We start from the raw sequence: 25,293 nt of genomic DNA, 5'->3' as shown, positions 1-25,293 counted from the left end.
TAATTTTTCCACTTTCTTGATTTTTTAAAATCATTTCATTACTATCATTATTTTACGGCAATAACATGGAATAATATCATAATTAAATTCAGTACATTTTTGTGTGTGGCTATTTATGTGGGAAAGGAAATTCAAAGACACAAGTAATTGTGCATAATGTGTATGACAGTTTATTACAAAAGCTTTTCCTCATTAAAAAATACTTATAAAAGATATATTTACAAAATGAAATAGGTATGTACAAACTGTCAGAAAAATAAATGCAAATACAGCAAAATGATCTACATTAAATGACTGTTCAACAACACTTTCACTATGGATTATGTACATAGATACAAGGGGTGTCACAAGATCTTGCAAGATTAAAACATTACAAGATTTCTCATTCAGAAAAAAATATCCCGTGAGCCCTCAGCCTGGAACGCAAATTAATTAATTAATCACACAACAAATGAAAATGAACTCGATAATTTTGCCAGCCTCAATGTATTGCCACGTGCATGCGTGCCTGTTTTCCTCGTCTCTTGCCTCCAAACAGGCAGGAAGAGGGTTCATTCATTCTGTGCATTGGTTCCAGCAGCTTGGCGCATTTGTTCCATAGAACAACGGCATGAATGGAGTGAGACCTTCTGTCAGATCTAGAGTCTCTTTGTCTCAGTGGGTGGAGGCGGGGTCTGTGGCATACACACAGAGTGCAGAAGAGTATAACGTAGTAGAAATTATATTAGTAGATTGCAATATTTGGTCATATATTTTTTCCATTGTACTTTTCTTAAAAGAAAAGTTAAAATCTGGTCTCGTCTCATTCTCATAGACCCAATGTTGTGTATTGTCTCGTGAACTGAGTGTCTGGTGACACCCCTAATAGATATTATAAATGCCTATATCAGAAATCTGTCATCCACCAGAGTTTTGTTGACAAGGTTCTTCCTTCCGAGGGCATTGCGAATTCTTTCAAAGATCTGTTAGGAATACATAAAAATTACATAATGTGACGACAATACAATAAATACACTGATATGCATAAAATACTGACCATCTGCTGTACGTATGTCAGCACGGCTGCAAGTACAAAGCTTTGAGACACAAGGTCGACAACACAGAAGAACAGGGTGTCAAAAATCAGCAGTGTGCCCTCATTTCCATAATAGAGTACATCACTGAAGGAGTGGCCTTCGTCTGTGGCGGTAAACAGACATTCTGTAAGTATGTAGCAACAGACACAAATACATCACACAATCTTTCAACTAAAGATTGATACCATTGTAAAAGATGCTCTTGTCATTTGGTTCAAGGAACTCCATGCCCATGATCCTCTCAAATGTTAGTTTGTCCCTCACATAGTAGTCCATGTCAGGGTGGGCCTGAGGGGAAGAAAACAACATGAGAGAACAGGAAAGATGTGCATTATCAAATACATCGAAACCTGTGTGAGACTAACATGCTCAATGACTGATCCCAGGAAGTGGTTCATGGTGTGGTAGGCCCGGATGTTTTGGTCCATCTGGTTGGCTGAGGATGCGTCCATGAGACGTGATGGTCCATGACGCTGGAAATGTACGAACACAGAATATAGGACTTGAATACAGGAAAACCCGCTTGCAATGGTCATGGCGGAGACAAGTACAAACCCTAGTGAAAGACTCCCGTATCCTGTCATAATGGGACCGCAGTCGGGTAGAAAGGGCTACCTGGAAGGTCTGGATGTCTGTGTTGGGAAGAAGACCTCTTTGGCCACACATTGACTCCTTGATGCAGGAAAGAGTAAACATAAGGTTGATGCATATAAAAAATAATAGGGATGTCCCGGTCCACATATTTTGGCTTCTGAGCCAATCCGATTGTTTTTGTGCTCTTGCTGATCCGAACCGATCTGGTACCGATCCTTTTCTTTTTTCTAATGAGCAAACAGGAATTTCTGGAATTTAATATGGTTATGAAAATAGAGTAGCTCTTCAAAGCATTACAAATAACGCAACAAAAGTATTGCTGAATTTACGTTTTTTGTTACACAGCATGATCAACAATTTTGTTTGGCTTTTGTAACACACCTCTGTGAGACAGGTACCTAAACCAATAAAAGATAAAATTGGAAAAAATGGCAGTGCGAAATACATTTAGGGTAGGACTAATCATCTGACATGGTTATAGATCAATTTGATGTGTGATTTAGAATATATGACTTGTTTTTAACAAACTGTCTTCAGCACAATAGTAATTTATTGACGGTCCGGAGTGTAAACAAACAGCAGTTAGAGAAGCACTTCCCGTTCGGCAGTGGCGGAGCCAGAGAATTTTCATTGGGGTGGCCAAGGTGAGACCATTACTCACATAGGGGTGGCAATAAGTTGATACCTGAAATATCTAGATGGCCAGTGGGGTGGCCACAGCCACTACGTAGCTCCACCACTCTGTGCGAGCTCCCCGCACAATGACACAGCAGTCCGGGCAGAGTGAGGGGAAACTACCGCTGTAGCTACTGAGCCGTATATCCAACGTCTAACGTGAAACTAACTTAACCACGGTACACCGCGTACATGTCTGCATGGCGGTGTGGCGTTTTCTACTTCTTGACGGTGGCGGGAGTTGATTGACAACCAGCTTTGAGGCGCATTACCACACCGACCATGATGGAGTGTGGCCCAGAGTTATACGCCAACCGGATCGGCCCGATCTCGAGGCGGAAGCCGATATTATCCAATCTTCAAAATACAGCGGATCGGCAGCCGATCCCGATCCTGAAGATCGGATCGGGACATCCCTAAAAATGCAGTCTATAGGTGGGCATACTGCTTCTCTCCTCAGGTTATTATTCATCTCCTCCATGTTGGTATCAGCGTGGCCATGCACTGAGCGCCCATGGATGTAGTAGCCAAAACAGCGGTGAGGTAAGACCAGCACTGAAATCTGCACAAGAAAAAACACAGTTAAGGGAAAAAATTAAGACCTTTGTGTGCTGTAAAGAGTTGTTGAGAGCTCTGTTTTCCAAATGAGCACCAGAGGTGACTCTTTTGCGCATGACATCCTTGTTCAAGTCACATTACTAGCAACAAAGCTATTTTTGACACCTGAAGAAGGTATGTCTTCAAGTGTCACTTTGCATTTCTACTCCAAGCTTCACTCTGGTGGAATTAGTCTTCCTTGTACTCCACTGGCAAGTAGAGTGGTGTGAAAAAGTGTTCACCTCCTCCCTGATTTATTTTTGTTGTTGTTTGTCACATTTAAATTATTCAGATCATCAAATAAATTCAATTAGTCAATGACAACACAACTGAACACAAAATGCAGTTTTTAAATGAAACGTTTTATTATTAAGGGAAAAAAAATCCAAACCTCCATGCCCCTGTGTGAAAAAGTGATTGCCACCTTAGTCTAATAACTGGTTGGGCCATCTTGATTGCAGCAACAACTGCAATCAAGTGTTTGCTCTAACTTGCAATGAGTCTCTTAAACCGCTGTGGAGGAATTTTGGCCCACTCATCTTTGCAGAATTGTTGTAATTCAGCCACATTGCAGGGCCTTTTTAAGGTCATGTCACAGCATCTCAATAGGATTCAGGTCAGAACTCCAAAGTCTTCATTTTGTTTTTCTTCAGCCATTCAGAGGTGGACTTGCTGGTGTGTTTTGGATCATTGTCCTGCTGCAGAACCCAAGTTGGTTTCAGCTTGAGGTCATGAACAGATGGCCGGACATTCTCTTTCAGGATTTTTTGGTAGACAGCAAAATTTTAATCCATTTATTACAGCAAGTCTTCCAGGTCCAGAAGCAGAAAAACAGCCCCAGACCATCACACTACTACCACCATATTTTACTGTTTGTATGATGTTCTTTTCTGAAATGCAGTGTTACTTTTACGCCAGATGTAATGGAACACATACCTTCCAAAAGTTTAACTTTTGTCTCGTCAGACCACAGAGAATTTTCCCAAAGGTTTAGGGGATCATCAACATGTTTTCTGGCAAAATTGTGTTGGTTTTTTTGCCTTAACGTTGTTTTTGTTCAGCAGTGGTTTTCATCTTGTAACTCTGCCATGCATGCCATTTTTGCCCAGTGTCTTTCTTATCATGAGTCATGAACGCTGACCTTAACTGAGGCACGTGAGGCCTGCAGTTCTTTGGATGTTGTGGAGTTTTTTTTGTGACCTTTTGGATGAGTCATCGCTGTGATTTGGAGTAATTTTGGTTGGCTGGCCACTCCTGGGAAGGTTCACCAATGTTCCATGTTTTTGCCATTTGTGGATAATGGCTCTCACTGTGGTTCGCTGGAGTCCCAAAGCTTTAGAAATGGTTTCATAACCTTTTGCAGACTGATAGATCTCAATTAATGTCAGTTAAGTTATGTTTTAGCAGGGGGGGCAATCACTTTTTCACACAAGGTCATGGAGGTTTCGATTTTTTCTCCCTTAATAAGAAAAATTTCATTTAAAAACTGCATTTTGTATTCAGTTGTGTTGTCAGTGACTAATATTTAAATTTGTTTGACGATCTGAAACATTTAAGTGTGACAAACATGCAAAAAAAAAAAAAAAGAAATCAAGAAGGGGTCAAACGCTTTTTCACACCACTGTATAATAAGTACTGCTTGTTGGATTTGTATGATGCAAGAATGAACTGTATGATTCATTCCAGTGCTAAAGCGCCACCTCTGCTGGTCAGAAGGTATGAAGCAAAACTGGATTTACCAGCACATCAACTAGGATTTCTTTGTTGTATGCGCACTGTATATTGTTAAATTGTTTACAAATAAGTTTTTTGATATAATATAATATAATATAATATAATATAATATAATATAATATAATATATATATATAGTTTGCCTACAATATGTGTCACCTGTTCAATGATATATATGATATATAGAAATACTGGCGCTGTATTTACTTGGTATTGGATCGAAATTTGCAGAATCGGCCACCCCTACTGGTAAGGAAGACCAACCACAAAGTGCTATCGCCAAACCTGTTATACAGGTTAAATAAACCCGGTTACACATGTATAGCATCACCTTTTTCAGAGCGATGGGAAAGAAGGGCAAAATACGGGGGTTACGACCTGGGAAAACAGGAGGGCTGATATGTACTGTATGGCTAAAGCCCACCCCCTAGAGGTCACTCGTAGAAGTACAGTTTAAAACATTGTGACTCACATTACTGATGGAGCAGAGATCCACAAACTGGCGGATTTTGTCTTCCACAAAATGCTCATAAAACACAGTGAAGAAAATCACCTGTATGGATAAACAATATTGAAAAGGTGTATGTTTCTTTACCTTCTTATGAGAGGTGAGAAATAAGTGGAAAGTGTCACCTGCAGAAGTCCAAAGCAGAGCCAGAGTGTTGCTGCCACGCCGTAGCGCATGATCAGGCTGTATGAAGGTGTGTACGCCTGTGGGGGGCGCTGTAAAGTTGGCCAGGGGTCCCTCAGGGCTAAGTTGGAGAATCCCAACACCTAAATAAATCAAACTGGGTGACATTCAATTGAAAGGGAATAAAAGTAAAATATGTATGCAGAGGCAGAAGTACTTCAAGGAAGAAGAGCACAGCCATGATCTGAAAGGTCGGCTGTATCTTGCGTATGGTCTGGATCTCGTTCCACTCATTGGCCACAAAGTATGTCCTCCAGATGCTGACAGGGGCGGAATCACGTTTCTGCTGACCATTGGCTAACAACACAAGTACATTTAGTCAGACATACAAAATGTATTTTAAATGTGTTAATACCTGACACAGTCTTGCTAGGTTTGCTGCGTGGTCTCTCCCAGTCAATAAAGAAGACATCAACAGACAAGTGCACCAACAGCTTGTGGATGAACTGAACAGCCTGGACACATCATACAAATGCATTATTTGTAGCATAAAGACACCATCTAGCTTTCAGCTCATGTTGACATGTACATGTCTCACCTTGAGGGCAAAGGCACAACTGATGTACATCACAAACTGCTCCTCTTGATGAGGCAGTGGCAACAACACTGATGCCTGCTGCTGGGCCTAAAAACAATCATCATCATCCTATGTGCTATAAAAACCTGCAAAGAAGGTATCATTCACCTTGTAAAGGATGAGCCAGTACAGTCCGGATCCCACTGTGACAGCAAGGAAAACATTGGCCAGATCTCCGGCATAAAACAAGAAAAACATCAGCATGGTCTGAAAGTAGGAGGAGGAGGGGTAAAGAACGAACATGAAGGATGTTTTTTTCATTTATGACAAATATACTATACTGTACCCTCAAGTCAACGACAGGTGAGGCAATCCTCCTCTTCCAGCTGACAGTCTTTAGCACTGATAAGAGCACAGCCAGACCAGCCAACACACCGAGAGCAGTCTGTGCATAGATAATCTGAGTCACAGAGGTCATGGTACTGCAAACAATGCCTTTTGCTTTGTACTCACATCTGTCTTCATGCGAGCCTCATTGTGATCCATCTCATACTCCATAGCAAAGCTCATCTGCAGAAGGCCAGAGGTTTTAAACAGACTAAGGGCAGTAGCACTAATCGTTACTGGGAGGCAGTACCTCATCACATCCAGCGGATGGCACTGTTTTTTTAAGAATATTTATTTTAGTCAAGAAAAGTAGTCATTCAATTACAGTGCTTTTTACAAATGCGTTACGCTACTTTACACTGAACTTTTCAACAGTAACTATTTTTATGATCATGGACTAATAGTGCAGCTGCTGGAAATGTGAATTTCTCTTGGAGATGAATAAAGTATCTACCTACCTACCTACTGTATCTATCTATCTATCTATGGACTGACAGAATTAATAAGCATAGTCTTGGCCAATGGCCAATGTCTGTATGAGGGTTGAGTGACATGATTGACCTATCAGACTGACCTATGTTTGCATGAGAATTCAGTTACAGTAATCCCTCGTTTATCGTAGTTAACTGGTTCCAGCCCCGATGGCGATAGGTGAATTCCCACAAAGTAGGATTCATTATTATTAAACAGAACATTTTCGTAGTTAGAGCATAGAAAACCTGTTTACGACTTTCTAGATACGGGTTTTATGCCGCTTGCATAGCAAGCTACCGAGATAACTAGTTAGCCTCTCCAATTTACTTATTCTCAACATAAGAAAGTGTTTCAAAACAGAGTGGGGAAGAAGGACAAAGACACAAAAATGTAACACTTCCACAAGGAATGAGACGAGAACCTTTTTTTCCCCACTCAATCTCAGCCATGGCATGTCCATCTTAGCCCTGACATGTCCGTCTCAGCCATGGCATGTCGGCTCGGCTCTGCTGGCTCAGGAGGCAATGTAATCTAACTTCATGTCTGATAACATTACTGATGCCTAGTGACCACAATGCCACATATAACTTGTCTTTCAATATTTTTTGACTAATAATAGGCCATAGTCAACCACGAAACTGCCATCATTTATTAATTATTACAAAAAAAAACAAAAAAAGACTGTACATGATCGACCGGTCACTAGCGCTGTGTATAGTTACTGACATGTTGACTGATTCATGTACTGTATGTCTGAAGACCGACTTATGTGACTGACCAATGGCTTGACTGAGATATAGACTGACCCATGTTTGCATTAAGTCCGAGTGAGATAATCGGCCAGTGACACACAATGTATGTTGTGACTTACAGACACAGTTTGTGTGTTGATGTCAGTGATGGGGACATCTCTGTACTCCACAGTCAGCAAAGGAGGAAACACCTGACCCTCCTGTGTGCCTGGAACCAACTGGAACCTGCACACATTTAAGCAAATTCCCTCCATCACTCGGAAGTTTCAAAACAACCGTTCCACTTTTTTGTTTAAATGTCACACCTTATTTTGACGGAACTGGCAACACGGACGACTTTAGGAAGAGAGCTCACACTTTTCTCTCTGCTGCTCAGCGTGTCGACAAGAAGCATACGCCGAGACAGGTACCAGTTCTTCATGCTCTCTGTTAAAGGCGTGCCAAAAATATAACACCATGCCACAAAAATCCTACACTGACACACAGAACACAAATGCCACCTTGGTTGATGAAGCGTCCATTGTATTGCTGGTTATACACCAAAGTGGGCAAGGGGAGAAGTTTTCTGCCGTCTTCTCCACCGAGGTCCATGAACACATCATAAAACAGCGGCTCGGGATGAGTGCGCACCAGGTCTGCGATGGAAAGCTCGCACTATGCACAGACACATGTGAGTGGAACGATCAATACCACACAACTCTTTTATTATCATCCAGTGAACGCGAGCAGCATACTTACGCTTTCTTGGTAAGCTGTGCCAAAGCTGAAGGCAGACGACCGTTTGATGGCTGTTTCTGGGCAAATCTAAACCAGAAAAGGAGAATTCAAAAGGGCAAATTAACTTACGCCACATCTCAAATAAATCATACTAATATCTACCTTAGCAAGTCTATGTCTGGTGCTGAGATGCACAACAGTGACATTTAGCTTTACTGCTAACTGACTACAACTCACTAGCCATATGCAGTACATTACAGCAGTGGTCTCCAACCCCGGTACCGGGCCGCGGGTCATTTGGTACCGGGCCGCACAGAAAGAAAAGTCATTTCCATTATTTCATTTTTTTGTTTTATTTTGAAAAGTGGCTGGATTCTCTCTGTTACATCCGTCTCACTTGACGCATGTCCATTGTGCGCGTGCTAACTTTATCTCATGCCGTACAGATAGACTACTACTGTATTTTTACCATTTTTCTTTCACCTCATATTTGGTCTCACATGCTGATACTATGTAGGAATGCATAAAGGTAAGTTTTGATGACTTATTGAGTGCTAATGTGCACATTTGTCTCAAGTTAATTCATGCTAGCGCACTGCCTTTTACCACACACGTCAAACAGCGATGTAATCATCTCTCTGGAAAAACTTGGCTGGAAGTTGAACTAATGGATGGTGGGTCAGCATTCATTTTGTGCTTTTAATTTGATGTTATTCATGTCTTAGTGTTACACAATACATAATAAATTAGATAAATTAGATCACTATAATGTACGACTGTCAGGTATAAATACACATAGTATGAAAATAAAATGAAATAAAATAATACTACATTTTAAAAAATTCAATAATAAATACAAATTTTAACATGCATCTAACACAGTTCCTGTATTATGGCCAGATCTTACCTGTAGATTGGATCCGCCAATGTTTTCCCATCTGAGGAACTCTCCTCTGACGTTGTATACGGCAGCAAGCAGCTTAATATCTATGTTCTGCCAAAAAAACACAAACATCAAGTGTCAGTTAACAGGAAGATTTTCTGTATCTTTGTGATTTAGGTTACCTTGTTTCTTCCCCTGAAAATGAAGCTCACCGGGACCGGTTCAGTCTGAAGGACTCGACTTGCAAGTCCTGGTTCGTCGCCGTAGTAAAGCCATGGCAGATTGAGTCTCCTGCAAACAGAAATGATCGACGCTGATCATTTCGCTGATCGACGTACTGCATGTGTCTATTTACTCTTACCAGTAGGAAATGTCTTGAGTGGAACTGGAAGCGGCCTGCGATCTGAAGATGGCGTTAAAGAGGCCGCAGGCGTCAGTGCTCATCCCGCTGAAAGAGTGCATGTTCATCACGCACATGTTGCCGAGGGCCTGGCACGCCGTCAGGTTGGAGAAGCTCTGTTGACGCAGCATTTGTTAACATACACGATGGAGATCACATAAAGAGTCAGCATGAACTAGAACTGGAGTAAAGAAGAGGCATAATTACAAGGCAGGCTGCTGCGGATGAATACAGGTTTTTGACGAACCAGGCAGACAGCACACTGACCTTCTGCAAGAGGAACACACAGAATCCAAATTATAAATTACAGACTCAAATGATTTACACACACATTCACTTAAATCTTTTAATAAATAGGTGCTGAAGGTTCCATAATGTCTACACCAGGGGTCTCCCACGTGTCGCTTTGCTAGGATAATAAGGATTTGTTTGATATCACTCATTGGGTCGACCAAAACTCAGAAGAACTGAGGGCAAACACAGCCTCCTTTCCTTGTCGGAGGTGACAATGAAATAAAAATGACAAAAGATAAGAGACACTCACCAATTGAGCAAAGCTGACACTGGGATTGACATTAGTGGGAAGGATGCTTGGAGGGAGACATAACCCCCCCACCTGGAAAAACAACATATAACACACAACATATAACATGTTTTATGTTACATAGGGTGACCATATTTTGATTACACTGAAAACCAGGACACTCGACCCAGCAATGAGATACTCAAATGATACTGATAAGATGGCTTATAATGACACTACATTTAAAGTATACCTACTGAAAGGATATCTTGATCATATATTAGCATGCTAATGATAGAAATGACTTGATGTATGTAGTATACAACATGTGTATGGTATATACTCTATGTATATATAGAGATCATAAACAATGTTAGTGACATGTAAACATTATATATCAATGTATCTTCCTGAGAGCCAACATTTGTATCTTTTTCCTCTTTAGGGGACGTTTATTTCTTTTGTTAGAGTTACACATTTTGGGAAAATAGCCCTCACGAGAGCACATCTTAATAAATTCAACATTATGCGTGATAGATATTACATCAGTCACATAGGATATAGCAGTACAATCGTAAACTGGGGTGCTTGTTATGTTTTCTTTGGCCTTTTGTGCCCTTTTAGCAACACTAATTAAAAAAATTCTAAACAGTTCTTTTTACAGACTGGAGTTAGCTAGCCAACCAAACACAAAGCAGGACAGAAACAACTCAAATCCGCCATTTCTGACCATTGCAAAAGAGAAAACCACATAATGGATTGGAATGGAAAAAAACATCATTGGGACAGAGGACAACAAACACCACTGCTGGATCAAAGAGGCAATTGAAATAAGGAAACGTGCCCATAAACCGTGTTGGAGATTAAATTCTCCACAACCTAATAGAGGTCAAGGTTTACAGAATGTATTGAAAATAAGTCAGACAGAATAATTTCCCATTCTTCAGCTATCCGGGCTAACTGTCTCGCCTAATGTCTTCCTGCGGCTTCCTGACTAGAAGGAGGGAGAGTCGGCCTTGATCGATAGTCCCCTCTGCTTTTGCTAGTTGTCTTCCTCAGACCATCGGCGCCACGATAGCCCAAGATATCTTATCCCTCGCATTCTTCTGTGATATGCATGTGATGACTACAGCTGAGAACTGCGTCTTAGCTGACGTGGTAGGACTCCCATCAGCTCCTTTTTCTGTACAAAATAGCACACGCACTCCCAGCATAATACATCCTACCTGACAGCTGACTGCTGATTATGTGAATGCACTTTATCTTTATGTGTTTCTATAATCTACTTAAATAAATGTTTATCCATTCAGTTAATAAATTAGTAAAATTTCTATAATCTACTTGTAATGAATATTTATTCAATATTATCCTACAACCGGGACGAGTGGGCCTTTGCACTCTCTCACACCTGGGATGTGGTCCTAAAGAAGTCGGACAGCAGACGGCACTGTCGCCCTGCCCTGCCTTCACCGACAGAAAGACAGGGACATCATCTTTACAAATCAGCTGACCAGATACATCACAGGAACGCCAAGTGACCCTGAGGACGACCAGAAGTGAGCAGTCGAAACTGTCAGGCAGGAAAAAAGCTAGCTAACTCTGGTCTGTAAAAAGAACTGTTTAGAAACTAATTCAAAAAGCCACCCACGGTCCAGCGTCACATGCAGCAGAGTGCCCTCATGCCGCTCAATTTAATGGCCGAATGAAAACAATGAAAACCAGGACATTTTCATCAGTTTCTTAAAAATAAATAAATAAATAAATTTTAAAAAACCCGGATTGCCAGGACAGATTGCAAAAACAGAACATTTGGTCACTCAAATGTCACATACCATAACACAACGATGTAGCATAACATAGCATAACGACATAACATCACGACACAGCATCGTGTTATATAGCGATATATTCACCATATGTAACTATAATACTTCAGTAGAGGGTAGACTCCCGCCTAGGCTTTAAAGTTAACCCGTGAAACATGATTTGTGGAGTGTCATATTTGTTTGTTAGTTAGCAGGCTACTTCCTTTTACTGGCAGATTTGCTGTACCATTATGATTCTGTGGGGTGGGCTATTCCATTGTGGTCATAATGACTCAAATGATGGACATAGACCTTTATCCAGATTCTCACCAAAATGTAATGGCTCTGTCTGTGGGCCATGCATCACCCCTCAAACTGTTTGCATCCTACTATTTGCTGTTAAGTGACGACGTAAAACTTTTGTGCTGGAAAGATGTCTGCGGTTTTATGAGAGTGAGCTCACCAGCACAGAGGGGGAGTTACACACACAAGAGCTTTTGATGAATGACGGCTGGCATCTCTCACACCTGAAAGACCGAAGACACGCCAAAGATATTAGTGGCGACATCACTAGAAGAGCGATACTGCAAACAAAACAAAACACTAGTGTCATTACAGTATACTGTGATTGGCGCTGTTGGTTTGAATGCCGGGTCTGTCTATTTACTGATACAGTTGTTTCCAAAGTCATGCTCAAGGCTCCCTATAGAGCATGGTACTGATACCTGTCTCCGCTGCTGTTTGGCACTGAGAAAGCTGAGCCATTTCCGTTGCACATCTCACAGATGGCCTCATCCAAAATGTTACCACTGACATCCCTCTCCACTGGAAGAAACAAGCCACAAGCAGCCATGTAGAAATAAAGTCAGGTACATGATATGCAATTAACCACCAATTCACCCACCAAGGATGTATCCTGCAGGACACTGGCACTGTCCCTTGTCAGTGAGACTGCCTGGGCAGCGGATGCACCCAAAACCATCTTTAGTTACTGCCTGGAATCAACATAGGATGATCGTTAACTATTAAGACACATGGCACACACAATTTATGTGTTCAATGGAAGTATTTTGTAAGACAAACAGCAAGAAAATACTTAATGAACAGTACTTACAGGCTTGTCTCCTGGACAGGACTCACAAGCAATGGACGTCTGCTCAGTTGTTACAGTGCGAAATCCACTTTTGCAAATGCAGCTCAGACCTGGAAAAGTTTGCAACACATGGAATGAATTAGTTTTGTTTATTAGTTGCTGAAATGATGTGCGCTCATGCGCATCATGATGTCGTAAGTCTATTTTTATGTAGGTACTGTAATCATGCCATGACACACATAGATTTTAAGGCATAGTAGTTGTAGGAAATGGGCGTGGCCGTTTGCTACCTTCTCCTCTCTCCACCATTGGTCCCCAAATGAGCGTACTTGTGAGGGTATATGTATATTGTATAATGTCAGGGGTTTTGTAAAAAAAAAAAAAATATATATATATATATATATATATATATATATATATATAAATATTTAAAAAAAGATTTATTTTGACACAGAATGTATTTCTTTTTCAATTATCAATTTGCATTTGCATTTAAGAACACATCTTTACTACAATCCCAAATGAGGGCACTTTACCTGAAGTTTGTAGTTATTTGATGTGCACAGAGCTTTACTTGGGATTATTTAATTGGTTACAATTTAAGTTACTTTATACATGTTTTTATGACCAAATGTTTCAAATAACAGTTACAAATAAGAACTGTTTTGGACAGTAATACAGTATATCAGAGGGATGCTCCAGCGCTCTCTTTTTTCCAAACAAAAATTCTTTTCTCTGGATACTTGGCTGAGCTGAGAACCACTGGTCTAAACCATGTTTGCTATTAAATAAAACCATTAAACGTTCATTTTATATATATAATACTAGCAAACCGTGTAGGCCAGTATGGAAAACGGATGGACGAACAGTAAACCTTGTGCGTACAGTCAAGTTTTAGTAAGATTTACAAACCTGCAGCGTTCTGTTGTTGATTTGGACCGCAGCTAGCGCACGACAGACTGGAAATGTCAAAGAACTCGTCCACACTGCAATTTGAAGGAGCTTCAAACGGGATGATATACTGTTGGCCGTGAATCGGAATAAAATGAATAAAAACAAATACTATGGACGGCAGTCTGTATGCGCTGAGCAAAAGCGGTAGCGTCCCTGTCGCCATGGTGTGGCGTTTTCTTCCTGTTTTGTGCGCGTAGCATCCATTATTGTAACGATGCACTAGCGCCTCCTTGTGTTCCGGAGGACATACTTAGGCAATCACAGATTTGTCTGCTGGAGGATCAAATAAATCCGTTTAATACTAAACATGTAAAAATAAATTGAATAAACATCAGTTGAAATAAACAAAACTTAAAAATAGAACAAAAAATACTCTTGTTCACTAACAATGTTTAAATATGAGTGCCTGTTTAAAAATGAGATGGCAGAGATCAAAACTACAATCTAGACTACAATAGTTTGTGTGTATATTTTGTAAATACCTTAAAATGTGTCTTGTATTACAGTATTGACATTAGTTTTTCTTAATTAAAAAAATGATCTTTATATCAGTGAAATTAGTAATCAAAAGTAATCAAAAAGGACAACATATTTCTGCTATTGTAAATTTATCACCACTCCTTTGTTTGCTAAACTTTAAGGCTGCGTTCGGCACTCCGGTCCCGAACAAGACATCAAATACTAGGTCAATACATTAATAATGTATTATTATATTTGCTATATATTATTTTATACATTTAACCGAGCTACTGACTATGACTACTGTATAGTTGAACTGTACAGTTAATTGAATTGCATTGACAAAGAATATATCTCCAGAAAAAACTTCAGACAATGTAGTACACTGAAAGTAGAACAACTTTAATCAATAGCATCAGATTTTACACAGAACATTACAGTCAACAAGCTGAAATGAAAACAGTATTGTCTAAAAAGGGCAACAGCAAAAAAAATGGACACCGTTGACCTTTCATTATTATTACAAATTATTTGTCTTGGTAATTACAAAAAAAATCTCTCATCCACCTGACTTTTGAAGGCCAGGTTCTTCTTCCCGAGCCAAAGTCGGATGTTTTTAAAGATCTGTTTGGGAAGTTAATTCATTTCAATGCATAATCAAGTCTCTCTTGGGAAAGGTGTATGCAGTACATGCACAAAATACTAACCACTTGCTCCACGTACGTCAGCACGGCTGCTAGTACGAAATTCTGACAAGCCAGGTCGATGATGCAGAAGAACAGGGTGTCAAAAAACAGCAGGGTGCCCTCATGTCCGTAGAAGAGCACATTACTGAACGTGTGGGCCTCATCTGCGATGACAAACAAGCTTTAGGACAATGCATGAAGACAGAGAAAAGTACAGGACAGCACAGATACCATTGTAAAAGATGCTCTTGTCATTTGGTTCAAGGAACTCCATGCCCATGATCCTCTCTAATGTTAGTTTGTCCCTCACATAGTAGTCCATGTCAGGGTGGGCCTGCATGAGGGACAAATAAGCATGGCAATGGACCAAATAACTAACTCAGTGTCAGACTAACATGATCTATGACGGATCCCAGGAAGTGGTTCATGGTGTGGTACGCCCGGATGTTTTGCTCGGGCTGATTGGCTAAGGCCGGGTCCATCAGCCGTGATGGTCTGTATCTCTGGAAAAACACAGTCAAGAATTAAAATGTAAACAATTTATTTTATTTTTAAGTGTGAGGCGTGGATCGATCCAACTATAGTAGTACTATATGAGTATCGGATGGATAGTAGTGTGGTCAGAGCCATATTTTTCTGTGTATTTTATTTTTTTGTTTAGTTGTTCATATTGTTACTGTTGATATTGTTATAAGTATGTGTGGAGACAAGTACACACCGTAGTGAAGGACTCCTGGATCCTGTCATAATGGGATCGCAGCTGGGTGGAAAGGGCCACCTGGAAGGTCTGGATGTCCGTGTTGGGAAGAAGACCTCGTCGGCCACACCTTGACTCCTTGAAATACAGGAAATGACAACCTGGTGACTAGTGAACTTGCCTACATAGGGGCTCCCCCTGAAGGCCAAAGACCGCCAAATCTTAGGAACTGTTGGCTTAATACATGACCATTAAGTTTGGAGACAAAGATCTGATAGAAATTGCAGAAAAATTTGTTGTGTGTTGTGGACAGTTTAGCTCTTTTTACGTTACATGAGTCCAGGCGTTTTAATTAAGATACGTACAGTATATTTGACAACCCCCAAACACTCTTTAACCCCCCCCCCTCTGTTACGTGGTGTGTGTGTGAGGCAAACTTTTGATGTATTAATAATTTCAAATAATTAAGAATGTGTGTTGGTGTCTCCTTTTGTTAACTTCCATAGAAATAAAAATAACATTTAAAATATATATTTAAAAAAAGAATACATGAAATAAAAAAATAAAAGAAAACAAAACGAAAAAATACACAATAAAACAAAAATATTAAATACCAAAATAAATGTTAAAATAAAGAAAATATTAAATCAAAAAGACTAAAAAACAAAAGGAACAATAAATATAAATAATTAAAAAAAGGAAAATATATAGGGGCCGCATGGTGGTCTAGTGGATAGCATGTTGGCCACACAGTCACAGAGAGATCGGGAAGACCAGGGCTCGAATCTCCATTGGGCATTTCTCTGTGGAGTTTGCATGTTCTCCCCGTGCGTGCGTGGATTTTCTCCGGGTACTCCGGTTTTCTCCCACATTCCGAAAACATGCATGTTAGGTTAATTGGAGACTCTAAATTGTCCATAGGTATGAATGTGAGTGTGAATGGTTGTTTGTCTATATGTGCCCTGCCATTGGCTGGCGACCAGTCCAGGGTGTACCCCACCTGTCGCCCAAAGTCAGCTGGGATAGGCTCCAGCATACCCCTGCAACTCTAATGAGGAGAAGCGGCATAGAAAATGGATGGAGGAAAATACATAAAGATTCTAAGAAAAAGACTAAAAACCAAACAACACAAAGCTCAAAAGAAAGATAATTGTAAAAATTATAAAACAAAAACACAGAAAAAACTATCCGACCCGTTCATCCGACACACAGCTAGATGGCTACATATCTACTGGGGGAGAGTGCGGCATAGCCATTTTCCACATCCCAAGAATTCCTTTCACGACATTCCCATTTTTCGGAATGAAAAATGACTTTCATCTTAAGCGTTCTAACAACTTCCACATTTCTTAACCAATTCAGACCGTTCCAAAATTTAGTTTGCTTCTCATAATATTACGATTACAACTATATATTTCAACACTGTGCTACTAAAATGACATTATTTTTCTTTGTAATATTGCGAGTTTATTCTTGTAAAATTGCAATTTTTTAGAATATGAGAATGTTTTTTTTTTCTTATTTTACTTTATTCTCGTAAAATTACACTTGGTTTTATTTCTGCTGGGTTTTTTTTCTCATTAGAATATGAGTTTTTTTCTTTTAAAATTTTTACTTATTCTCGTAAAATTACAGCAGTTTTTATTTGCTGCTGTTTAAAACATTCCAACTATTTCAACTTTGTACTTCTAAATGTTCTTCTCATAATTATGACTTTATTCCCATAACGCTTTTTCTTTAATAATGTTATCCTCGTAAAATTAGGACTTTTTCTTGTTAGGTTTGAACTTTTTTCTCTTCATGTTTTCACTTTACTTGTAAAATTACTGCTGATTTTTTTAAATTTGCTGTTGTTGTAGTTTATCTGTCTTGTTAATTTAACTATTTTTAGAATCCAATAAAAAAACAGTCGCAAGCTGCAAATGGCCTCAGGCTGCACTTTGGAGACCTCTGTTATACTGTATCCATCCGTTCATTTTCTATACCGCTTCTCATTAGGTCGCGGGGGTATGTTGGAGCCTATCCCAGCTGACTTTGGGCAACAGGCGGGGTACACCCTGGACTGGTCACCAGCCAATCGCAGGGCACATATAGATGTGCAAATAATTGGGGCTGATTTGTGAGCGTGCCAGAGTGAAACGCAAGTGTCAATGCTGAACACACACCGCTTCTCTCCTCAGGTTGTTATTCATCTCCTCCATGTTGGTATCAGCGTGGCCATGCACTGAGCGTCCATGAATGTAGTAGCCAAAACAGCGGTGAGGTAAGAGCAGCACTGAAATCTGCAAAAGACCAAACACAATTTTAAGTTGGGAGTGGATAAAAAAAAAAATCACCCACCTGGATGGCTGTTGTCACCACAACTATTTTGTGGGCCCCTGTCAGAATTTGTCCTAACTTTTCCCCGCTATATGGCACCTCTGTGAACATGTCAGTACTTTTAAGAGTACAGCTGGACACATTGTGACTCACATTACTGATGGAGCAGAGATCCACAAACTGGCGGATTTTGTCATCCACACAAATCTCATAAAAGACAGAGAAAATGACCTGTGTGGATATAGGATCATATTTACAATGTGATCACAGCTTGTCACTTTTTAAGTGATGTAATGCGAGAAATAAGTCACCTGGAGAAACCCAATGCAAAGCCAAAGTGTTGCTGCAAGGCCGTAACGCAGGATCCGGCTGTGTGAAGGTGTGGACACCTGGGGGGACTGCTGTGCAGGAGGCAAGGGGTCCTTGAGTGCGAATTTAGAGAAACCCAACACCTGAATGGTGTTATGAAAGGGTATTATAACCAAAGCAGACAAAACAAGAGTCGGCAGAGTAAGAAGTACTTCAAGGAAGAAGAGCACAGCCATGATCTGAAAGGTCGGCCATATCTTGCGGATGGTCTGGATCGCGTTCCACTCGTTGGCCACAAAGTATGTCCTCCAGATGCTGATGGGGGAGGGATCACGTTTCTGCAGACCATTGGCTAACAACACAAATGTAGAACATAGTAAACAGACATGAAATCGGCACAGAATATAAATAAACATTTCAATACTTGATACAGTCTTGCTGGCTGTGGTGCGTGGTCTCTCCCAGTCAAGAAAGAAGACGTCAACAGACAACTGCACAGCCAGCTTGTGGAGGAACTGGATCGCCTGGAACGTCATAAGAGAATGATCCACATACTTGAAATTTGATTGATGCGATACGGGTCAAATTGATTTGATACGGTCAAAGGTCAAAGGTCGTAACCAGGTGACTCCATTTGCCTCAGAAAAGAAGACACAATACAGTGCATGTTTGGCACACTTAATTTTTGAGATCATCAAACAAATTTAAATGTTAGTGTTGAAGGATTGAGGGATCATTCACACTTTTTGTAAATACTAAAGTTAACCTCTGGAGGGCGCAAGAACCTTAAGTTCTTGGGCGATACAACTGGGAGGATTGATAAAGATTAGTAAAGAAAGCTTTTTGCTTTTACATACCACACATACGGTACACTGTTGTTATGGGGCTTATCACATTATTACATTTATATGTACAAGGCCGTTATGAAGGCGTCCGCTTGTATATACTGTATACATGTTGACTTAAATTGGAACTCACATTTACTGTATGTGTACAAGGCTGTTACAAAGGCATCCGCTTGTATATATACACATGTGAATGAGGACACATGAAGTTATGAGATGCATAAAGTGAACATATCAACAAAGTCAACTAAGATTAAGTTACAGGATCCTAAAGAGGTTCACTCGTTGGATGGGAGGCTACTTGCTGTAGTTACTTACCAGACGGAGCCATTATCTCTTCATTTGTCAGGCAATCACCACGAGTCCATCAAGTTCTATGTCATACCTTCTCAGTCAGCACCGGTGGTTTTGGGTCTCACATGGTTAAAGCTACATAACCCTAATATTGATTGGAACCATAACCAGGTCATCAATTGGGGTAGTTATTGTTATGCCAGCTTGTTTACGCTCTTGTGTGCCCCAGAGTTCCGCTTCTCAGCTCCAGTCGAAGAGATTGATATCTCGGGTTCCAGAGGTTTATCACAACCTCCAGCTCGTATTTAGTAAGGATAGGGCTCAAAGCCTCCCTCCTCATCGTCCTTATAACTGTGCCAGCAAGTTGCTTCCGGACGCACTGTTACCTAATGGCAAGTTATATAATAATGTTTCTGGTCCGGAGCACCTGGCTTTGAAGGAGTACATTTTCTCCTCACTCACAGCAGGACTCATCCGCCCCTCATTCTCTCCACTAGGGGCGTTTTTTTTCTTTGTTGAAAAGAAGGATGGGTCCTTACGACCTTGTATAGACTACCGGGGATTAAATGAAATAACTTAAGAATCGGTATCCTTTACCTCTTATGGACTCGGCATTTTCCTCGTTACACTCTTCTAAAATATTACGCATAAGGGATGGAGACTAGTGGAAGACAGCTTTTAATACACCGTTAGAACACTAGGTGTACCTCGTCATGCCATTCGGGCTCACCAACGCACCAGCCGTTTATCAGTGCCTTATTAATGACATGTTAAGAGCTATGGTCAACCAATTCTGCTTTGTCTATTTAGATGACATTTACATTTTTTCTAATTCGTTACAGGAGCATGTGCAGCATGTGCGTCAGTTACTCCAGCGTCTTTTGGAGAATCGTCTGTTTGTGAAGGCAGAGAAGTGCGAGTTTCACTCATCCTCTGTCACGTTTTTGGGCTATATTGTGGAGAAGGGCAAGCTTAGAGCCAATACCGCCAAAAGCCGGGCGGTGGTCGATTGGCCTCCTCCTACATCAGAGAGCACTTGCAGAGGTTCCTGGGATTTGTGAAGTTCTATCGGATGTTCATCCTCAACTTTAGTGTCAAAGCTGAACCTCTGACAAGGCTGACAACAGTTAAAGTACCTTTTGTCTGGACCCCGGAGGCGGAGTCTGCATTTACTACACTCAAAGTTCTATTTACCACTGGTCCGGTGCTTACTCATCTTGATCCGCCTTTGAAACTTATTGTAGAAGTCGACGCCTCAGATGCAGGAGTGGGCGCCGTCCTGTCCCAGAGATCCCTGGTCGACCAGAGGCTCCACCCGTGTGCATTTCTCGCGTCGCCTCACACCTGCAGAGGGGAACTATGACGTGGGGAATCGAAAGCTGCTGGCCATCGTTCTTGCGCTGCAGGAGTGGAGACATTGGCTGGAGGGTGCTGCCTAGCCATTTGTAGTGATCACGGACCATAAGAACCTGGCATATATCCGTACTGCTCAGGGGCTCAACTCCGCGCCAGGCACAATGGTCATTATTCCTAACCAGATTCAACTTTTCTATCACATAGAGACCAGGATCACGGAGCACCAAGCCCGACGTCCTATCGAGAATCTTCGGCCCGGCGAATGTGGACGAGAATCCAGAGACTATTGTACTGTAGCCAGGGTATTGGGGGCGCACCAGTGGGAGGTGAAGGAGAGTGACTGAGGCCACAGCTGGCATGGATCCGGCGAAGGGATGCCTGGAGGGAAGACTGTTCGTTCCATCCCAGTTCAGATCTGGAGTGCTGCAGTTGGGTCAGGCTGCTAAGGTGTTCTGCCATCCAGGAGTTCAACGGACCCAATTTGTGGTGGCCTAACAGATCTGCTCTTCCAGGTAAGAACTAGCTATACTCAATTGGAAAGCAGTCAAAATAAGATGGAAAAAAGTGACTCGGTATGGTCTACTGACATCTACAACTGTCCCTCCTCTCTCCGCCATTTGTAACTCCATCCGACGAAGTTCGGCATCTGTTTATTTCTGTTCATATAGGTATACCTTTGGCTTTGTGCTAAAAGGAATGTCGCCATCACTTGTTTCGTAGTCAAACATGTTTACTTTCACTGTCCTAGCAGTAACCAATGTGAAGCAGGTGAGGGAACTGTGCCCAACAGTTGACAGCTGGTGGTAGCATGCAGTGATACCAACGGAGACAAAATAGCGCCGAGCAATTTAGAGTTATGACTTTTTTTGGAGGGAACAGTTTTGTGATGCAGATGTATTACTCTTTTGAACCCATTGTTTTGAGACGCAGAACGCTTTACTTAAGTGACCCCACCAACTAGCCGGAATGACTTTGTTAAACACAAAAAACGACAAGAACTTGGCTCACGGGACCAAGTGGGGGAAAAAATCACTGTTAATGCGCTACAATGTTGATGGGGATGTCATACAAGTTTATGTCAAAAAATCTTAACTATGCCTTTAAAATAATTTTTTTCTCATATTCCGACGTTATTCTAGTAAAATTACGACTTTTTCTCATTAGACTACAACGTTTTTCTCTGAATATTTCGATTTTATTCTTGTAAAATTACTGCTGAGTTTTTCCCATTTTTTGCTGCTGTTTTTTGTATTTTAATATTAAAATTATATTTTTAGAATGTGCCGCACAACAACAACAACAAAAAATGGCCCTTGGGCCACACTTTTGACACCCCCACAGTACACCCACATTTTCACATCATTGTAAGTTAGCCTATTCGCTAAAGAAAAACAAAATTATCAAACCTCCAGATACCACATCTGTAGCTGACTGACGGATGGTTGTCTGGGCTTCAGGCTGAATTTTAGGATGCGTAGTGAAGCCTGATTTGTTTTTGTTCACATATAGTATAGAATATTATATTGTATTAATATACAATATATTTCTGTGTGGCTAGTGGCGAGATGTTCCACTGACTCACCTTGAGAGCAAAGGCACAAATGATATACGTCACCAAGTGCTCCTCTTCATGAGGCTGTGGAAAGCTCAACGTCACACACTTTTGGGCCTAAACACACATATAAAGAAATATACTTTAAAAATGCAAGGATGAAGCCAAAGTCAACCATGACTAAAGCTAACCTTGCATCGCATGAGGCAGTAGATTGCTGTTCCTACAGAGACAATGAGGAAAACATTGGCCAGATCTCCAGCATAAAACAAACAAAACATCAATATGACCTTCAAGAGGGAGGACATGACAAGAACATGACATCAACATCAAGTTTCACACTGGAAAATGGACGTTTTTGATATCACTTGAGCGTTACCCTCAAGTCAATGACAGGTGAGGCGATTCTCCTCCTCCAGCTGACCGTCTTCAGCACTGACAAGACCGCCGCCAGACCAGCCAGCCCACACAGTGCAGTCTGCGCACACATAAAAACACACAGTACTTGACTTTGTCCACCTATCAGACACCTGCTCTCCCTTTCCTTTCTCTGCTGATTGTTTTGTGAGTTTTACTGGCATTTACTTTTGTTTTAATTAGACTTGAGGGTGCAAATTAAAGTGTCATAAAACCTCAGCTATGTAAGTGGCCACTGGTATGGTTTTGATCTGTGTTATCATTTGATATCGTCACACATACAAGCACTGTGCAATAGTCATACTGCACCAATCGTACATTTGGCTTATTTAATAATGGGTCAGGTTTAAAGTTTCTTGTATGAAGCTTGGACGTGATTTGTACTTTATCGTCATTAATATATATTATACAGCAGTGGTCACCAACACAGTGCACGCGGGCACCGGGTAGCCCCCCACAACCACATGAGGCGCCCGCAGGCCTGCTTTTCATTTAGGTTTTCAGTTAATGTGAGAACACTAGAAAGAAATGTATTGTGAAACATAAAATCTGAGTTGTGGATACCAGCATTTTGTGAGTGTTTTGGTAAAACAAGCATATTTGATTTGTTTGGGTTGGAATAAGGTATGAAAATCATTTCTACAAAAATGAGTAGCTCGTGGCCATTTTCATTTTCCAAAAGTAGCTCTCGCAAAGAAAAAACGTTGACCCCTGTTATACAGTATATCAATAAATGAATATTGCATATTAAAACACCCTGAGCTCAGAATAAACCTGTGTTTTCTACTCCAACTGTTTTCTGACCTTCTTCATCATGAACACGACATTGACGCTTCAATATATACATCTAATAATTTATTATCACCAATGAACTATTGTTCAATTTACATACAGACATTACTTAGAAAATGTGTGATTAAGTCAACATTTTTTACTTATTTTTTCCTTCATGCTGCACAAGGTTTTATACACACCGGAAGAAAACAAACTGTAAATGACGAAATGAAAGCAAGTGAAATATTATAAGAGTCATCATGTAAAACAGTGGTCCCCAATCTTTTTTGACCCACGGACCGGCTTGTGTTCCCACAAGGGGGATAATACAAGATAGATAATACAAGATAATACATTTTTGGAGAAATAATAGGCCGTAGTCAACAATGAAACTGTGCTCATTTATTAATATATTTTGAAAAACTGATAGAGTGAAGCAGCAAAATTCGAAGCAAAACGTGGCAAGGGATGACTGTATAGTCCACTGTGTACATCATACATAAAACTGTAGTCAAACCTTCGTTTTCGTGCGCCTCGGTTTTTGTAAAAATCTTTCATCAAAATGTCTGTTTATTCATACAGTATTGGTCCTAAATAACTCGCCATGGGGCCACAGAAAGTTGTGAGTGCCAGCCCTTTGATAAAAGGTGAGAAACAATATATTTCAATCTTGCCAGAATGTACGGGAAGTCTGCATCAACAATAAGTTCCATTCATTCGTCATTTGCAGTGGTGTGAAAAAGTGTTCGCCCCCTTTCTGATTTCTTTTTTTGTGCATGTTTGTCACACTTAAATGCTTCAGTTCCATCCATCCATCCATTCATTTTCTGTACCGCATATCCTCACTAGGGTCTCAGCTGGAGCCTATCCCAGCTGTCTTTGGGTGAGAAGCGGGGTACACCCTGGACTGGTCACCAGTCAATCATCAAACAAATTTAAATATTCAAACAAACTTAAATATTAGTCAATGACAACACAACTGAAGACAAATGCAGTTTTTAAATGAAACTTATTAAAGGAGTATAAATCCAAACCTACATGGCCCTGTGTGAAAAAGAGATCTTAATAACTAGTTGGGCCACCCTTAGCAACAACCGCAATCACGCGCTTACGATAACTTGCAAAAAAAGAGTCTCTTACAGCGCTGTGGAGGAATTTTGTCCCACTCATCTTTGCAGAATTGTTGTAATTCAGCCACATTGGAGGGTTTGGAGGCCATTCAGAGGTGGATTTACTGGTGTGTTTTGGATCATTGTGCTGCTGCAGAACCCAAGTTTGTTTCAGCTTGAGGTCATGAACAGATGGCCGGACATTCTCCTTCAGGATTTTTGATAGACAGCAGAATTCATGGTTCCATTTATCACAGCACGTCTTACAGGTCCTGAAGCAGCAAACAGCCCCAGACCATCACACTACCACCACCATATTTTACTGTTGGTATGATGTTCTTTTTCTGAAATGTGGCGTTGCTTTTAGATGTAATGGGACACACACCTTCCAAAAAGGTCAACTTTTGTCTCGTCAGACCACAGAGTATTTTCCCAAAGGTCTTGGGGATCATCAAAATTGAGACAAGCCTTAATTTTCTTTTTGTTTAGCAGTAGTTTTCGTCTTGGAACTCTGCCATGCAGGCCGTTTTTTCCCAGTGTCTTTCTTATGGAGTCATGAACACTGACCTTAACTGACGCAAGTGAGTTAAGCCTCCCCCCTCGAA

At 40.7% G+C, this 25,293-nt stretch overlaps 2 protein-coding genes across 3 annotated transcripts; both read right to left on the bottom strand.

The window, feature by feature from the left end:
• Positions 1-174: 174 nt before the first annotated feature.
• Positions 175-14,044, bottom strand: LOC129184958 (meckelin-like). Of its 2 annotated transcripts, none has more exons than XM_054781528.1 (28): positions 13,830-14,044; positions 12,939-13,027; positions 12,729-12,819; positions 12,550-12,649; positions 12,288-12,351; positions 10,041-10,112; positions 9,704-9,766; positions 9,458-9,612; positions 9,279-9,387; positions 9,121-9,207; positions 8,235-8,300; positions 7,997-8,150; positions 7,802-7,922; positions 7,616-7,721; positions 6,397-6,453; positions 6,230-6,328; positions 6,052-6,150; positions 5,905-5,991; positions 5,722-5,821; positions 5,524-5,663; positions 5,309-5,449; positions 5,148-5,228; positions 2,791-2,907; positions 1,632-1,748; positions 1,442-1,549; positions 1,262-1,364; positions 1,037-1,179; positions 175-962 (listed from the first exon to the last, which is right to left on the bottom strand). In XM_054781528.1, exons 1-28 carry the CDS (start codon positions 14,032-14,034, stop codon positions 882-884), a joined length of 2,955 nt encoding a protein of 984 aa, XP_054637503.1. In that variant the 5' UTR covers positions 14,035-14,044; the 3' UTR covers positions 175-881. The 2 variants fall into 2 exon arrangements, with proteins under 2 accessions (XP_054637503.1, XP_054637504.1); XM_054781529.1 differs by having other exon boundaries at positions 1,037-1,076.
• Positions 14,045-14,711: 667 nt separating this feature from the next.
• LOC129185161 (meckelin-like) lies at positions 14,712-24,915 on the bottom strand. Its single transcript, XM_054781902.1, has 14 exons — positions 24,720-24,915; positions 22,768-22,866; positions 22,580-22,678; positions 22,419-22,505; positions 18,766-18,865; positions 18,554-18,693; positions 18,344-18,484; positions 18,186-18,263; positions 17,879-17,995; positions 15,735-15,851; positions 15,412-15,519; positions 15,248-15,350; positions 15,038-15,180; positions 14,712-14,954 (listed from the first exon to the last, which is right to left on the bottom strand). The coding sequence occupies exons 1-14, from the start codon at positions 24,777-24,779 to the stop codon at positions 14,874-14,876; spliced, it is 1,473 nt and encodes a 490-aa protein (XP_054637877.1). The 5' UTR covers positions 24,780-24,915; the 3' UTR covers positions 14,712-14,873.
• Between the last annotated feature and the right edge of the window lie 378 nt (positions 24,916-25,293).

This window comes from Dunckerocampus dactyliophorus, chromosome 7, assembly GCF_027744805.1.
Source record: "Dunckerocampus dactyliophorus isolate RoL2022-P2 chromosome 7, RoL_Ddac_1.1, whole genome shotgun sequence".
NCBI classification, from domain to species: Eukaryota; Metazoa; Chordata; class Actinopteri; order Syngnathiformes; family Syngnathidae; genus Dunckerocampus; species Dunckerocampus dactyliophorus.
Note: the sequence above shows the minus strand (reverse complement) of the source record. Positions and strands in the feature narration are given on the sequence as shown.